Source organism: Mustela nivalis, assembly GCF_964662115.1.
Source record: "Mustela nivalis genome assembly, chromosome: 7".
Classification (NCBI taxonomy): Eukaryota; Metazoa; Chordata; class Mammalia; order Carnivora; family Mustelidae; genus Mustela; species Mustela nivalis.
Genome location: NC_139026.1, coordinates 60,798,797 through 60,817,653, shown reverse-complemented (window position 1 = coordinate 60,817,653; position 18,857 = coordinate 60,798,797). Strand labels below are relative to the sequence as shown.

Below are 18,857 nucleotides of genomic sequence, written 5' to 3'. Positions count from 1 at the left end.
CTCAAAGTTAAAATATCTTCTAGACACAAGGACCTGGGTTTTATTAATAGGAATTGTATTCTGAGTTACAACTGGCACTGAATAGCAGATTTCCTACCATTAATTTAAAGATTTATCCGCTTTATGATCATACTCTTAGTTCAATCTTAAAAATGATTTTGGCCTTTATGTTCAACTTTATTCCCTTTCTGGGCTTTGAAAATAATTAAAGAATTCTACTTTATAGAATTGATAGTAAAAAAAAAAATTATAGTAACTCTATAGAATTTATAGTTAACTTCCTGCCTTACATACTGAGCTCCATAAATCTTTGCTGAATGAACATTCTGAAAAAATTAATAAAAATGAGATAGAAAGAAAAGCTACAGCCCTTGGGTTACAAAAATACCTGCTTTGGTAAATACAAAATAGAACTATATAAATATTATGCATTTAGGAGGGGTGGGGAAATTGTTTTCATTTTGCCATCTTGTTAGGTAAGAAAATGTTAAGAACAACTCCATTAATTCTGAAGGAAGGCAAACAGATTTAGAAAAAAAAAAAAGAAAATTCCTTAATACAATGAAGTCATCCTAGTTATGTGATTTGGGGCAAAGCATTAATCCCGACTTATGGGGACAAATTCAACTGGCCCACATGCTACAGAGTATATGTATATGAGCAGCCCGGTGTGACGGTGCTTTGGAAACTGCAGTGTTACTTAAGCTCTGGACAAACAGGTACTGACCGGGCAGATGCATGATGTAGAGAATGGGATTGCTTTTAAAGCAGCATTGAGAATGCTGGCTGGAGAAAATGGGCTCTAGGGAAGGAAGTGTTTTTCACAGGTTGGGGTGGTGGTGGTAGAGGAGTGAGGGTTTGAATGACAAATCGAAAAGAGACCTTATTTTGTAGTAAGAGATTGGTAAATTTCTGGAGTTAGCTGAAAGACACAGAGTGGCAGGTGCTTTTAATATGACCAAAATTTTATAAATGGTAATGAGGAGCTTATTAGTACATACAGGGTGTTATGATGGCCTCTAATATCCTGAATAAACACCATGCAGGTATTACGTATTTAGCTAAAATACCTGTTCAGATGGTTCTACAGAACGTCATGATTTTCCTGTTTTTAGTAAATGTTCTTAAAGGACTTTAAATTCAAGTTTCATGGTATTTTAAAAAAATATTTTATTTATTTATTTGAAAGACTGATCTCAAGTAGGCAGAGAGGCAGGCAGAGAGAGGGGGAAGCAGGCTCCCGCTGAGCAGAGAGCCCAAAGGCAGGGCTCGATCACACGACCCGAGATCATGATCTGAGCCGAAGGCAGAGGCTTAACCCCCTGAGACACCCAGGTGCTCCATCAAGGTTTCATGGTATTTTAAACTTTAATTGTGATGGTGTTGGGAGATAAAATAGTAGGAGAACATACTGTAACTCCAGGAAGCTGTCTGATTTAATTCTTTCATTTTAATATATGTGTATAATTTCTACCCTTAGAGTGGCAGAACAGGACTGTCCTATCTTAGATCCTTCTAGGTAGGCTGCTATTGGTTTTTCTTTTCATCGTCTAGGCAATCAGACCATCCAAGACTGGTGTCAGGTTCTCCTGCCCATAGCTGGAGAAGACTGGGTCTCCCTTTTTTCTTTTCCCTTGAGGGCTTAAACCACTTTTGAGTTCTAAATCTAAGGCAATAGCTAAAATAAAGGTCCTGACCCTTCTCAAAGTCAGGGAACTCTTCTCCAAGGATGATGAGCTCCATAAATACTACACCAATGATGTTAAAAGGGAACAATAGTTTGAACCTTTTTTTTTTTTTTTTTTAGTTTGAACTATTTTTGCTTTTAGTTTTAGTCAGGGAACTGAAGGATAAGATGACAATCCAAATTTTGGACACGCTGGGACTGTACTGAAGGCAGACGGTCCAAGTGCAGGTTGCTACAAGCAACTAGAAACATGTAACTAGAAAGACAGTAATGTGTTTTGGATACCTTTTGTGTCCCTCTCTACATCCTATTAGCACATCTTTTATTTCCGCTCTTGCTGAGCCAACACCCACTTTGTGCATGGGAACCCACTGGGTGCTCGTGTATGCGTCACCTCAGTATGCTCGAGAGTTAGTCTCGAGAGGTAGCCCTTGCCAAGGAAGATGGTGGCCAGTACAGGATGGGTGCCCCTCCTTCTGTTCAGCTGGGCAATTCTGCAGTGTTTCATCAACAAGTATCAGTCAGATGAGGCCCAAGTTGTGTATGGCAGTTGATAATATATTCCCTCCTTCCCTGCTCACTCTCTCTACTTCTAAACCTTGGTATCACTTCCCAAAATAAACTTCCTGAGAACAAGCACAAATCAAGATGCCCACATCACAGACTCTGTTTTCTGGAAGAAATCCAGGGGTAGAGACAACTAGTAAAATGATGTGTAGGTGAATGCTCAGAGGAGGGAACACTGAAAACCAGAAAACTTCTGGGGCGCCTGGGTGGCTCAGTCAATTAAGTGTCTGACTCTTAACCTCAGCTCAGGTCTTGATCTCAGGGTCATGAGATCAAGCCCCGTGTTGGGTGCAAAGTCCGCTTAAAAAACAAAACCAAAACCAAAACCAGAGAACTTCCCCAGTTAAGGCTGAGATGAGTGAAAACAGCAAAAAGGGACAGATTAGTTACTAGTAAGAAATAGGAAAACCATGATAATAATGTCTAGGCATTGGATAGGCCAAGAGCTCAGAATCAACACATACAGAATTTCCAGTTCTGGTCTACTCACTGTCTATTTAGTCTTCTTAGAGTTCTGCCATTATGATGTCATATACTGCTTAAGAATTCCCTGGGTATTATCACTCTCTCCCTACTACTTCTGTGATCAGATTATGCAGAGAAAGGGAGAGACTGAATCAGAATCGAAGAAGGAAGTATAAGGGAGAAAGGATTCCTCTTAATAACAAGGCGTAAGAAAATACAGATATTCTGCACCATGTAACTAGCAGGGTTAATAGATGTTAAATAACATATTTTCATTTTTCCAGTATCTTTAGCTTGCTTTTGCCAAATGCCCATTCTATGTCCCCTGGAAACGTTCTCTATCAATCATTCCTAAAAATAGAAACTCCAAGACCCCTTGAAATATTAGAGAAAATGGGATCCTGCCTAATAGCTCCACAGAATGAAGTTGCTGAATTGACAGGAACAATGAAAGCCATCAAGAATCTTTTCAATCATCTTGTTAGCATTTCTTCCCTTATAGGGAGGCTGTCTTTCATGCACACAAAGAACAAAATGCAAAAAAGTATTCTTGGGTTTTTACCTTGAATGGTTTCAGTACCAATGACATACATTCTGTTAATTGTTCCTTTTTACATTTCTCTTGGCATAAGTATGTTTAAAAGTGGTCAGACTGTGTCTACTTAGTTTCATTTCTTGAAAGGCTATCTCAATGCTACTACAAAACTTTTGCAAATTAGAAAGTTTAGCTTACTCTTCAGGGTGTTTTAAAAGTTAGTATTAAAATAAAATGAGTTTCTTATCTTCCCCACAGGCATTTGAGGATACTTAAAAAAATGTACTGATAAAATAAGACAGATTTAGCTATTGATTCTTGGAATTCTTAAACATTTTTATACAACAAAGAAAACCATGGGTATGCGTGGGCTGTATTTTTCTTTTATTGTGGAAAATTCTTTAATTATGGCAAACTGGTTTGTCAGGAGAAATTTCCAGTTTTTCCATGAGAATTTGAAGATAATGAGATCCTTTAGCCATCTGATGGTAAAGAATATACTCTTTGATGCTATATTCGGAAAGGACTTAAATATGTTCTAGTGGCAAGGACACAGCTCCAGCTGGGTAGAAGTAAATCAATTTCACTAATTATTGGAACAGAGGAATATCCTTTTCACAAAGAGCTTTTGAGTACATGGGGAAGAGGGAACCCCCAACACAAATGCGGCTGATGGAGGTATGCCTCTTCCTTTTCCGTTCTAAAGCAAATGTTTCTGCTACAAGTAACCATAATGATTCTTAAAGGGAGAGGGGTAAAGGGAGAATGCCCTAATTTTAAGGGCAATTTGTAAAAGCAATTTAATGTTACAATAAAATTTTATATCTGAAACATGAGAAAAATACTTGCTGCAGTCCAGTGCAAGTAAAGCTCAGATCTGCAGAAGTCAATCTCCATTTACTGTGGCAAGTATTCTTAGAGGAGGAGGTTGGTCACTGGAATGCTGTAACAGAGTCAGAGTGCTGATGGTGGAGAGGGTAGGCCACATGTTTGGTTTACCCACAAGGAGGCAGCGTGCTGACAAAAGGCTTGTGAAGCCGAGTTCCAAGTTCTCCGAGCCTCTGTCCATTCCTAGTAGCTACCTCCTCATTGCCTGTTTCAGCTCCTAGCATCTCATTTTGTTATCACTGCCTACATGGAAAGCTGGCAGGAAGGTTTTAGGAAGAGAAAGGGGACACCATCTAAATTTTCTCACAGTCCCTTTTTACTAATAGGGAGAATTAGAAAAAGGGTGTGAGGAAGAAAGAAACAAATGGAGGGAGGAGCTAAAATAGGGGTGAGGTAAATGGATAAAGGGATAGACACATTCTCATTTCCCCATTGCTATTAGTCTTCCCTTCATGACTGACCAAAAAAGTTATGTACTTACTCATTTTCTAAATAAAACCTAAATGAGGTACATAAAGTATATCCAGTTAGCACTACTATATGTTCATAGGCTATCTTAAAATTCACAATAATGACAAACCTAGGCTAGTCTTAATAAATGTAGACTGTGAACAGTCTACTAACTGGGCTGTAGAAGCATGAGTACATAATAGTATACTTCAAAATGAAACAGAAAGCAGAAGAAAATCCCACCACATAATTAGTATGGCTTTTTTTTTTTTAAAGATTTTTTTTTTTTTTAATTTATTTGACAGAGAGAGATCACAAGTAGGCAGAGAGGCAGGCAGAGAGAGAGGGGGAAGCAGGCTCCCTGCTGAGCAGAGAGCCCCATGTGGGGCTCGATCCCAGGACCCTGAGATCATGACCTGAGCCGAAGGCAGAGGCTTAAACCACTGAGCCACCCAGGCGCCCCGACCTTAGGTTATTCTAATGATCTGAGCTAGGAGAGTAGGTGTTGAAAGTGAGTATTAATTAGCACATATTTGGTACGATATGTAGTATAAAATGTGACCAGAGCCTTTTCCTCTGACTTTCAGATTTTAAAATCTACTTTCCAATCTGTAGTTATATAAAAACTGGTGAATCAGTTTATAAACCAGGCAACCAATAATGCCAACAAAAACAACAGATTTGGTAATCTATAATAGGTTACTGGCAGTAACAAGATTAAAAGCTGGAAATGTTTTTTTAAAAGCTGGAAATGTTTGAGCTGAATGAAAAAAATTTCATTAAAGCTCAAAATTATTAAGATTTTTTTCTGTAACATAATAACCTTACTACTGATTTGAAATATAGAATAGTTCAAAAGTAAATATTTCATTTACATTAAATGTAATTATTTAAAACAAAATTTTTTTTTTCATTTATTTAAAGAGAGATTTTCTTTAGGAAACCTTAAAGATATTTATTTAGGCATATCTAAATTTCTGGGCAAAGCCACCACCTTTTTTCTATAAATTGTCTAATTATATCTAAAAATGGCCCATTTTTTCCCATTAGAAATCATCTTACTCTGTGCAAATAAGCATTCAAATAATTATCATAATTCTTTTCGTTACTATAAAATTTAAAAATGGGTCCAATATAACTTTATTTCATGATCTAAGAAATAAAGGCAAATAAGAAAAAGGCAAATTACTGGCAAATCTCTACTGACATGTAGAAGGAAAAGAGAGGATCAGTGAAAAATTGACATTTTTGGAAGCCACCAATAGGACTATTAGCATTATCCTTTCTGACAGCATAGACTCGGCAGAGTGCTGAGAGGACCAACGGGAACAGAAACCTCAGTCGAATCTGGGTCACTTGGGCAAAGAGCAGAGACCACTCAACCTGGGAAAGGCAGCTGAGGAGAATCACCTTAGCAAATGGTATTTCCATATACTTACCTGAACCTTCCTAGGGTTTTTTTTTTTTTTTTTAAAGTTTATTTATTTTTTCAAGTGACCTCTACTTCCAACTTGGGGTCTGAACTCACGACCGGGAGATCAAGAGTCGCCTGCACTAACTGCGCCAGCTGTCAGTGCTGTGATTTTCGAAAGGCTTAGGTCTCTGTACTTCCAGTTTTCATTTACGGAGGTAAGTAATAAATCACAGCGAATCACTAGGTTTATTTCCAGAGATACTATAGAACTTCAGACTCACAATTATACTGTGGTTTACACCTAATTTTTGTAGTATCCCACTATTATTCAGAACTATCTCTAGCTTTATAGGCAAAGGAGCTTTTATGAAAGTTATTTACCATGTATCTTAGAGGCAATGTCACATATTGAGGGAAGACTTACTTCTACCATTTCACTGGCTAACGTGTCTTTATCAGACTGCTTTCAAAGTGTATAATTTAACACCGTGGTTAAATTTCAACAGTACCGGTCTCTGGGGTGGAGACTGGAATCTGGAGTCATGAAATGCTGATTTCTAAAGCATTCCCATAGACAAAATCATGATGAAAACATGTTGTGGGAAAATAAACTATTAAAATTCATTAATATAAAGAAAAGTATTTTTTAAATATACTTTTTTATACTTTAAATATCTTAAGTATATTTCTTTTAAAAATTAAAAAAAATGAACATCTTTTAAAGGGTTATCCTAATGCAAAATCCCTCTTTAAATATAACTAAATTAAATTAGCACATTATTACTTTGTTTTAAGCAGGCAACTATAAATATGTAAACATCTGTCTTACAACAATTTCCATAGTAACCTCTTCCATTTGTTAAAATATTTAAGTTTGAACATTTTGAAACAAACTAAAACACGTTATAGCTTAATTTATATAGATAAAAAATGCATTCACTGGAAGAAATCCTATGTCTAAGAACATATCAAAAATTCTCATCAAATTAAAATTAAATATTAAAAGAGAGTTTCATAAAAACTAAAATATGGAAGTGTCAGTCCCTAGTCATGAACTGCCATTCACACCCACTGCTACCACTGAGGTAATTTGAGGTTCTATAGGTCACTGTAAAACTGACTCTATACAGCTTAGTGAAGACCAAACACCAGGAGCACATGGCAAATAAGGACCAAAGTTATGCAATTAAAAATGACCACCGCACTTCTCATCCATAGTTAAATCTCCCTTTGGGAATACAGAGAACACCACACGCACCCCTCTCTCAGTCTTCCAACGAGGCATTCACCGCCTGGTACCTATTTCTTTACTTAGGTCAATTCCAAACGGAGATAAGCCTTAATGAGTGTTGAGTGTTTTGGGATGAGAAAACGGAAGTTTAGAGAATTCAGGCTCTCAATTTTCCTGTGACCCAGCATCTGCATTGCCCCTAATACTCACAACTATCCTTTCTACTTGTTTTTGTTGTTGTTGTTGTTTGTTTTGTATTTCTGAATTCCCCTGTTAAGAATCTTATTCTGTCACTTGTAAAAGTCATGCTATTAGCTCTTAGCTTAAATGACCAAAATATCGGAGTAGCCTGGAAAACTGTACTACATTTCAAAGGTTCTGTTAGGTATAATAAGCAAAAAAAATTCTACAAATCCCACCTGATGATCCAAATATATGGTGTTCCTTTGAAGATGATGTGAAAGAATTTCATTCTAGTAGGCATCAATCAAGAAACAAAGGGATAGAGAAAGAGGGTGTAGAATTCATGAAAAAGTCAATTTTGAAATAAGAAAAACAGGTAGTTTACCCCAACCTAATATGTTACAGTACACAACTTTCACATACATGCTCCCCTGTAAACTGTACAGATGACGTATTATAAAATTACACTTAGTTTTGTAAGAAATTAAGTAGACATGCACAGAAGCTAATATATTAAGCAGAAAAATCCTTCAAATGGCTTTAGCAGACTCAGTGTTAGAAGTTTTACATGTTAATACTTTTCTGCACCATAGTACTACTTCTTTGGATGTTTCTCATATAACCAGAGTCTATTAAACCCTTTGAGAAATGTTTACGTGTGTTCATTCTTTAATCAAGAATGAAAGAAATATCTTAATCTCTGATATTTAAAAGGCAGTGTTACTACAAGTGTAATCAATTTTCAACTTACTACTTTCCAGGAATTACACCATTTTTCAATATGCTTTATCAGATGTGGAAGCTACAGTATACAGCGAATGATAACACTGTTTTGAAGTCTGTCTGCATTTCCTATCTCACGACCAAAAGTTGGTGCGTGAGCGGGTTGGAAGGCTAAGAAGAAATTAGTCCTACCCGTGTGTCCCTTTAATAAGTATAAACAAGTGAATTCTCAAAGGGTCAATAGGAGATCATAATGTCGCTGCAATGATTGTATGGGCTCATGCTCGACACTAACAACACCGATCAAACTGATTAATGAATGGCTCAGAATCAGTGGTAATGGCAGACGACACATACAAAACTCTTCATAGCTGACCTTTGGGCTGTGGGCCTCAAGTTTCAGCTGCATGAGCTGTGCTAACGTGTGTTCCCGGACACTATTCAGTTCGGCCTGCTGCCGTCTCAGCTTTATTAGCAACAGCGTAAGCTCCTCTGGCTGAAGGAGTACAATTTAAGAATCCAAACAGTGGAAAACAGATTAATTGTTGTCTTAAGTGACAGATATTAAACCAAGATTTCTTGGCAAGTTTCCTCTTATGGTTGACATCAAACATAGTGCCTAGGCACTATGATGATAGGTCCTACATAAATGCATAGATATCTAGAGAAATAGAAGGAACAGTGTTACTTAAAAGATACAGCGGAACAACAGTATATTCAGGCATTTTCTCAGAATTCAAGAGAGAATTAAGTGTTAAGTACAAAAAAGCACAATGCCAGAAAATCATTATAAAGTTTTGTACCTAAGAGCTATTAAATTATTATTATTCAAAGATATTCTAAAATGACGCCTAAGACTTTTACAGCAACAGAACAATACCTGCGTGTCCAACACTCTATTTTAGGGAACAGAAGGTAAATAAAAAGAATTAAACTTCATGTAAAACTTGGATGATATCTTCATGCCATTAAACTCAGTACCTGGGAACTATTAATTGCTTCCCAGTTATATTATTAAATGTCACTGTTAGGGGATTCACAGGATATTTTAAATGACCAAAAGATCAGTTTTTATTTTCTAAGGAAAAAAAAAAGACAGCATTTTATATAAAGAGAAAGGTTCCATGAGTATATAAACCCTCTTCCCACACTCTGGGGCAAGCAGAGAACTTTTGATTCCTGATTGGTTACTATGATCCCTTAGGGAGATAAATTTTCAAAGGCAGATAAAATTCCTTAACAGGCCAATCTGACATATTTTTCTTTGTTAGAAATGCAATAAGGTATGGTCGTTGGCAGTCTTACAGTCATAAAATAGTATTTGGTCTTTCTCTGAACTTTGCTATGATTAAAAACTGCAGAAAGGCCAGAGGGAGACTCATCACCTGAGGGCTGTGGTGTGCACTTGAAAATTCTAGACCAAAAGCCTTCCTGAGATGGATCTGTCTTGCCTATACCACAGGGTTAACATGAGCTCTCTTCTATTCTGTTCATTTGCTGCTGTTCTTTTTTTCTTCTCTATACAACAATTTTAAGGGACAGAAGAAATTTTTAACTGTTATATGAAATTATATTAAAAACTATTGCCTTCGTTGAGAAAAATCTCAGAATTAAAGCGCAGTTACTATGGGATTCTTTAGAAAGAGCCATCGACATGGATAAGACATTAAGGAGTCAAAGAATATGCGTGTATGTCCTGAAGAAGAAATTTCATAACAGGAAAAGAAGAGCTACTTTTGCTCTGATGCCAACCACATCTGGTGACCTCAGGACTATGGGGTCGTCTGTCTTAAGATCACCATATCAAGCTCTTGAGGTCCTGCCACAGAGCAGGTAGGGTTGTGTAAGGGATTTAGATATTTTAAGACCCAGAGTGACCAAAAGAAGGAATCTCGAGACTCTGGTTTATTATTTGCTGAGTTAAAAAGATAAAGAGATTTTCAAAAGGACAAAAGGTTCCAGTAAGTTTCCTATATACTTAAACTTTGAGGCAAAATAAAAACAGGCACATTTTTGACCTGCACAAAAGGAAGTAATAAGTAAATTTTATCCTAAATATCCACTAGAGGGAGCAAGAAGAAGATAAAAATTTATAATATGATACTTATTAGCATTATCTTATGACGTATGTCTGTTTCTTCGTCAGATCAACAATCTAATATGTAAAAATTACAACATTTAAAAGTTTTTAGTTTTAATCAAGTAATATTTATAACCTTTAATAAATAAGCTGCCAGTAGCTTAAAGTCAGAATATCTTCCTTATATCTAAGCACATAAAGGATGAAAAAGGAAATAAAACAATGTCTGCAAAACACACAGAACATGAATTTGTTTTGATTCCTTCAGGAGGACAATTTCAAATGATGAACAACTATCTAGATCCTCAAATCACATCTTCACTGGAACTGAGACTACCTACTGACATTAAAGCACAGATAAAAGAATGCCATTAAAATTAAACGATGTAATGAAAAGTCCTCCTTTCTCTTTAATGTGAAGAATAATAGTATCCTGGTGATAGAACTCCATCTCAATTTGAACATAATACTGAGGATGAAATGATAATGCCAAGTACTTGCTAACACCTTGTGTATTTTTATAGTCTCTCTCTGCATAAATATGTAAATCAGTTTTTTCCCTTCTAAAGTAGTTAATCTGTATAAAAATTCACAGGAGAAACTTCTTAAGAGGCCTGAGTGTGACTACACATGGTCGCCTGCTGGGTTTGTTCCACTAATCTACTACTCCAACTTCTGTTTTAAGAACAAGGGAATTAACATTCAATGAAGTAAACAAACCCTCTCAGTTTATACAATAAAATCTGAAAATATAATCTTATATTTAGGCATTCAGACATTTAGGGAAATATATCCAATCTGACAATGAAATGGTTACATGATCTCCGATTCTTCTAATGAGCTTCTCTTTCACAAAAGCTGCAACAGTTTTTCTTTGGGAGGAACCCCTTTTTCAAACTTAGAAGCTCTGTTGGATATGTGCTATCATGTGCAGCACATATATAAATCATGGTACAGTAAATAAAAACAACAACTCACCGTTTTGCCTTGGAGGCTCTGGGGACTAATAGACTGTAAAGTCAGGCCAGCTGGCATTGACCTCCTGTCAGGAACATAGACATGCTAGGAAAATAAGGGTACAATGTAAGTTCTGTGGTCAATGTCAGTGACGAGAATCTTTTTACATTATAAAATATCATTGAAAATTTGCTATTACTGCTTATGAATGTAGGTATTAAAAGTCAGTTGCAAAATGGTATCTGAAACTGCATCAATGAACTTTTCATACTGTTAGATTAATACCTACTGGCTTACAGGCATAACTAGGAGAGATATTGTGGGTTTGGTTCGTGACAACCACAATTAAGTGAATACTGCAATAAAGCAAGTCAAATGAAATTTTTGGTTTCCTAGTGCATGTTAAAGTTATGTTTAAACTATGCTGCTGTCTATGAAGTGTGCAATAGCATTATGTCTAAAAAAAATGCATATACCTTAATTAAAAGATACATTACTATAAAAAATGCAAACCATTGTCTGAGCTTCCAGTGAATTATAAATCACTGATCACAGATCACCGTAACAAACAATAATAAAATGGTTTGAAGTATTGTGAGAATTACCAAAATGTAACACAGACACAAAGTGAGCAAATGCTGTGGCACTGACATTTTTGTCAGAAGGACTGGTGCAAACCTTCAATTTGTGAAGAAAAAAAAAATGCGGTATCTGCAAAGTGCAACAGAACAAAGCAGGCTTGTGTTTATGCTCTAAGTGAGTATTTTACCCATCTTTGATTCTGTACTATCAAACACTGTTTGTGAGGAAAATATTGGATCAGTGAGTTATGCAGATGTTGGCACCACTGGTGTACAGTATCACACCACACATCTGTTAATACCACCACCGATCCTGAAGCGCCGGAAAGCTGTCAAGCTCACAGTGGCAGATACAGCATTTCCAAAATTCTAATTTTTGCTTGAAAGCTCCTATTTGTCATCAGTGACAAATACAGTTAGTTGTTTTCTTGGAAGTGACAGGATAACATTTCACTTTGAGATGTGTCTGTCAAATACCGAGTCTGAACAACTATAGTTTGTCTGTCATTCGTTCTTCCAAGTAAAAGTGGTGTTTCATGAAAAAAGGAGCTAGTCCAGCTTGCACCTCAAACGCACACATCTTTTTCTGTGAGTCAACCCTAATATTAGCACTTTGGTATGCAAGAAAAATATCTTCAACATATTTCCCATTTCATCACATAGAAAATTAAAATGACATATAACAAAAGGTTAAGATGAATAAAATTATCTTTTACTGCTTCATCAAAGGGATTTCTAAGTGAAACTGCTACTTTATTTCTACTGCAAGTGGGTGGCACAGGAACTTACAGTGACCACCACTAGTTTGGAGCCACTCCCTTGATTTATGTGAAGGTACCAAAACCCACCATTGTTTCTGTGCTTTTAGAAAATGGTAACAAAATGAATATCGCCTTATTGCCATTGTAGAAACAGTTTTGAGCTTATTTATAGACTCCCTGGAAGGGTCATGGGAACCCTCAGAGATCCATGGACATACTTTGGGAACCACTCATCACATCAAGGAAAACGACAGGACACTTTGAAAGAAAATTTTGGCAATGTTTAAGAAGTTTTTGGGGAGAGAAGCAGTAGACATTAGTTGACCGGGAACTAGATAGCAAGCACACAGTCATCTTCTATTTGTTATTGAAACAGATGATAAATTAATACTAATACCAGGAGAACACTTTTCAACCACACACTAATCAATTGTATTAGAGTAGACCTGTCTTGAATATTGTTTTTATTTATTTTACTTGTTTGAAGGAGTGAGAGTGCACATGCATGTGCACAGAGAGGGGGACAGGGAGAAGGACAAGCAGACTCCACAGCCAACATGAAGCTCGATCGCCTGACACTGAGATCATGACATGAGCTGAAATCAAGAGTTGGATGCTCGGGCACCTGGGTGGCCCAGTGGGTTAAGCCACTGCCTTTGGCTCAGGTCATGATCTCAGGGTCCCAGGATCGAGTCCCATGTTGGGCTCTCTGCTCAGCAGGGAGCCTGCTTCCTCCTCTCTCTCTCTCTGCCTGCCTCTATGCCTACTTGTGATCTCTCTCTGTCAAATAAATAAAAACTTAAAAAAAACAAAAAAGAAAAGAAAAAAATCCTGATTGACTTATTCATTTCTAACGGTTATTTATGGAAAAATCAAATATACACTTTATGTAACGTTACAACCGAAGGATTCAGTCTGTCAAAAGGATACTAAAAGGTACATTTTAAAATGGTATAAAGCAAAAAATTCTTTAGAATTAAAAAGGAAACGACAGAAAATTTCCTTTTCATTTTAGGATAGACATTACAGAACTGGCTGCGTGTAGGCTGACTGAGACGACGGCTTTAGTATTTTAAGAAGCTAACTAACACTAAGTGCACTCATAATCTACTAAGCAATGCTTAAACCAACTGCAAGTACAAGTTAAAAAATAATTCCTATGTGAATCTTAATTTTAAATCTTTTTTTTTTTTAATATTTACTTATTTATTTAACAGAGATTGAGAGAGAGAGAGGCAGAGAGGCAGACAGGGAGAGAGGAAGGGAAGCAGGCTCCCCGCTGAGCAGAGAGCCCGATGTGGGGCTCGATCCCAGGACCCTGAGATCATGACCTGAGCCGAAGGCAGAGGCTTAACCCACTGAGCTACCCAGGCGCCCCTGAATCTTAATTTTAAACGAGAATATACACCAGGGCTTCTTGGTACATTATTCTTCTGATATTAAACTGGGCCGTTTAAGGAGATATTTCGATAAGCCATACAAGCAGCTGGTTAGAAGATGAGGTCAGCACTTACCTAAGTGAAGAGCGGGACGAGCCTGATATATGAAGGCAGGTATGTTGGAAGGGGGCAGTATTTTCAAGTGTGTGGAAGAGCCAATAAAAACCCAAGTGGGCTTAACCTACATGGACGGCTGATGAGCTATGCTGTCCAGCACGGAACAGTGCATAAAGCATCTGCTCAAAATAGCTAGTTCTGTGCTCTTGAGAGACAATGCATTGCAAGCTTAGGTTTTTATATGTGAGATTCTGACACTGCAGATTATTCTTGCTTAGTTTTTAAAACAGAAGAGCTGCCTTGCTTACCTCCTCCTTATATTCATGTCTTTCACATTTTCTAATTAATTAATTATTTTAAATATTTTATTTATTTGACAGAAAGAGATCACAAGTAGAGGCAGGCAGAGAGGGAGGGGGAAGGGAAGCAGGCTCCCCACTGAGCAGAGAGCCTGATGCGGGGCTTGATCCAAGGACCCTGAGACCATGACCTGAGCCGAAGGCAGAGGCTCAATCCACTGAGCCACCCGGGCACCCGACTTGTCTTTCACATTTAAAAGAAGGCATAGTATAGACAGAAATAACAGAGCATCCATAAAGCAGTAGTTTATGCAAGATGAGCAGCTAGCTTACCTTAGGGTGGTGGGCCCTGTGCCTGCGATCTATCGTCACATCTCCTCTCTGAATTGGGGAAGAGACTTCTGATCTGTACGTTCGTTGAGGGGAGTATCCCTGATAAGCAGCTATTGACCCATGGGAAGGTGATGTGGGAATAGAGTGCATGGTCTGATCAGAAATATTAACCATGGTTTTGGGACTGGTCAAAGGACCGTGACGAGGGAGGGTGCTCTGCTTATTATAGAACTGACGCTGCTGCCACTCGTAAAGCTGCCACATTGTGTCATCTCTCATTGATCTCCGTTTCTCTTCTGCTCCAGGTCCTACTGGTTGGTCATGAGTGGAAGGGGTTACACTGCAGATACTTTCCGGCCTGGTCTTGCTGTTCCTTGGGAGTGTTCTATAACCCTCAGGATAGCGAGCCATAACCTGGGCTCGGTGGCTTGGCATATTTCTTGGTAATGTCTGATAAGAAATTACTCTAAAACAAATAAACAGACAAAAAAAGAATTGAAGTGTAAACATGAACAAGAGAGTTGTTTCCTAGATTCTGAATTAGAGTACATTTTCCCCCCTTCTGGTAAGTAAAATATATATACACTGGGACTTACTTTTAAAAAGTTGATCACGATTTTACACAGGATATAAAATATTCATGAATAGATTTTAACTTTTTTATGAAATTCAGTTTGATGAATTTACTACATTAAGTAAAAAACATCTTTGTTATTTACATAAAAGACTATTCACGTAACATACAGTTAGGTTATGAAAAGGAAAATACTTATTAGTAAGAATGTCTAAGGTCTAATCTCGTCTGTCTCTATAGCTTGTTTTTAGATCCATAGACGCCTATCTATACTGGGGATAGAATCTTTTCCTACATCTCACCAGAACACTTAAGTGGGATCTCTGTGTAGGAATGAAATCCTGAAGCATTTGAATTGAGCCTACGAAGCCAGAAGATAGGAAATGAACTCCTCAAGGTTTGTGTGATTCCTCTATTGCAACGCTTCCTTCAGAAAGCATGACTATTTCTGGAAGAAGTACATCAGTACATTTGTGGTTGGAAGAGAGAATTCCCCTTGATAACTTCTCTTAATTTGAAAAATAAAAATGACTTGAAGCTAGGGCTCAAAACTGAACCATTTAAAGACAAAATACTTGAACATGACAATATTTACCCATACAACTGCAAAACTCAGAAATTTTCCATGTTTCTAGCATAGAAATGAATATTCCACCTTGGTATAAACATTTGTGGGAGGCTTTCTAAAGCAATCTAAAAAGTTCCTCATGGACATTAAGCAGCTAAAATAAAGTTCTTCTAAAATGCTGTTGTTTCTGGATATGGACACATTAGGTCTATTACTAAGCACAGATTATTTATTCCAGTTTTCTAAAATCAAAGAATAAAGTAGAATTTTAGTTCACAATTAAAAAAAAAAAAAGACAGTACAATAAAAGCACTGCTCTGAATTTGTCAAAACTATCCTTTTGCTAACCTCGTGCCAGCAGATACAGTAAATAAAAAGGATTTTCAAGAAGTCAATTAAATTAAATTAATTTAATTTAATTAAAATTTTCAAATCAAGTTAGCATTCGTATTTTCCCACTATCTCCAGAGGTAGTCATTAGATGTAATTACAAATCAAATTCTAAATGCAAACACAACCTTTTTAATAACAGTAACCACAATAAAATCTAGATTTAAAAAGATCAATATTAAATCATAAGTATTCATCTTATGCTAGCATCTATACTGGGGATAAATTTATATCCTAATATAAAATGTAATTCAATAAACCAAATGTGGGAGAGTTGGGACCCCACAAACTCAGGTTTCCTGACCTCTTCTTTCAACATTTAGTTAATGCTTTTCTTCGGTGTACTGTATTTTCAACACAGAGCATATTTTGGAATTGGGCATGCATAATTGCATAACATTTTGCTGTCTCCTGCTGGATGTTAAAATGCTCACAAGGCTGGTGATTACATAGACCAGAAAAGGTAGAAGACTCAACGTGTAAGGTACTTGACCACACTCTTTAATCATCTGGGGATCCTTGGCTGGTAACCTGGATGTCAGAGCTGTGTGACCCAAAGACCGCTGTCACTAACAATGCCTACTAATGTGTTGTAGTAAGAAAAGACTTTGTTCTGATTCAGTGTAATGAACTGGGTGCATCTGAGCTACGAGGTGTGGGGAAATAAAAATCCCTGTGGAATTTGTGCCCACTAAGGCACTAAAATGATGTTACCTTTACACAAACACCAGAGGGAGTCTCAAATAATACCTTTTTTTGTGGCTTAAAGCACCCACAGAAGGGATAAAGCCATGAAAAACATAGCAATACAGTGGAAAAATAGTAAAGAGGAGAAAAACAGTTGACCCAAAGTCAGGAGGGCCAGGATCCTTGCTCTTCTCCTGAGTACAAAGACTTTGGAGTTCATCTGGGACTCATACAATGTCAGAGTGTATGGTAGGTTTTTTCTTTGTAGGGTGGGTAGATGGGGTAGTTCATGTTTGGCTAGGAAAGACCAAGAGTATATATTCCTTTTAATTTTATTATTTAAAGTGATCCATAAGCCCAGTGTGGGGCTCAAACTCATGACTCTGAGGTCAAGAGTCCCAGGCTCTACCGACTGAACCAGGTACCCCTCATATTCCTTTCTTTAAAAAAATTTCCTTATGTTACTTTTAATACCTGGGTTAAAAAATAGTCCGTAGGCCAGTCAGAACTAGAATGAAGTCTCTTATTTCCTTAAGCAGGATTCTTTTCATTATGTCAATGATACCCCAAACTTGGATTTAATGAAAAAGCAAAATAATCCTTCTATTTGAAGAAATTTCTCGCAAACTATGGCAATTATTTAAAAAACAAAAACAAAAAACACTTCTCAATTGTAATGGTTTAATTAAAAAGAAAGATAAACCCCCAAATTAGGAAGGGCATAATCTTAAAGTGCTACTAGAATCCTTCATATTGCTACCCAAATCTGGCAAACTGAAACTTTTGGAGATTTGGTTTTCTTATCTATAAGATGATTTGATCACAAAACTATCTTACAGTTCTAAACTCCCTGTCTTACTATGTGTTTGAAATATTTATTTCCAATTCCTTCAACTGTTTCCCCCTAAACTAAATTTCCTTCATCATGCTGGTTGTTCCTCAGCTTCTCACAGTCTTCACTTGTAACAGGCTTGCTCAGAATTGGTCATTTTGCCTCCCCCTCCCCTTCCCCCACCATCCCCACAAGGGCTACTGCAAGCAAGGCTAATCACTGGATGCCTCTGGGGCTGGAGCGAAGGAGAAAGGTACCCAGTACTCTGATATAACCAGCATAATGGTTCACTTCTTTGCTGCTTTCTCACCACACGTATTTCCTATTTTTTTCTCTGCTTGGTCTTCCTTCGTATTCCCACCTCTGATCACACTAAAGCTAGAAACTGGAAAAAGTCCAGAATTGGCAACCCCACGTCTACCTGCTTAAGAAGCGCGTCAGTCACAGAAATAGATGACATACTAGAAATTCTGTCCTAGTACTAAAGCAATTTACCCCAACATATCTTGATTTGGTCATTTACAAATTCAATAACTTTGGTTATTCACAAATCTAAGAACTATTATAGAGAAAATACGCAAAAGCTCTGTACTAAGCACTGAACTGTATCATAGAAGAATACATGATAATATAAATACTAACTTTATATCCAGTTTGGAAATATGGGAAAAGATTATTTATAAACATGTAAGGATGGGACAAACACTGTTAATCTAATATACAATTAAAAACTGTCTATAAACTAATTCTTAAATTCCATTTCAGAAACTACTGCATCAAACACCTCCATCAGTACTCCTGAAGCATTCACAATCTGTGAGCTGGACCCTCCTGTAGAGATGTACATGGAACATGAACTGTTAACATACCATATGACCATTAAGAGTAGGCTAATTAATGATTACAAAGTTTAAAAGGCTCTTCTGCCATCTTTGAAACCACCTTTGAAGAATTTTAATAGAACGTTAGGTTATTATCAAGTAAATTTATTTTTAGCCCATACGCTTTCTAGCATTTTGAGACCTGTTTTTCAAAAAACTAGTTTCCTTCAGTGGTTTTGCCCAAAGAAATTCAAATTAAGCAAAGTGTGATTTACTTTTAAGTGAAAGCTTAAGAAATGAACACTGTGAGCTCCTTCATCAGGTTTGGTGCTCCA

At 37.0% G+C, this 18,857-nt stretch overlaps 1 protein-coding gene across 20 annotated transcripts in view; it reads right to left on the bottom strand.

Annotated features, from left to right (window-relative positions):
* The window catches only part of PLEKHA5 (pleckstrin homology domain containing A5), a 237,422-nt gene that overhangs the window by 53,421 nt on the left and 165,144 nt on the right, over positions 1-18,857 (bottom strand). For 15 of the 20 annotated variants that reach the window (XM_082740620.1, XM_082740621.1, XM_082740611.1 and 12 more), the window contains 4 exons: positions 14,651-15,116; positions 11,202-11,285; positions 8,520-8,639; positions 7,657-7,710 (listed from right to left, as the gene is read on the bottom strand). In XM_082740620.1, the coding sequence (XP_082596746.1) occupies positions 7,657-7,710; positions 8,520-8,639; positions 11,202-11,285; positions 14,651-15,116 (724 nt within the window). The remainder of the gene's footprint in view (positions 1-7,656; positions 7,711-8,519; positions 8,640-11,201; positions 11,286-14,650; positions 15,117-18,857) is intronic. The other 5 variants (XM_082740618.1, XM_082740612.1, XM_082740614.1 and 2 more) reach the window with 1 other exon arrangement.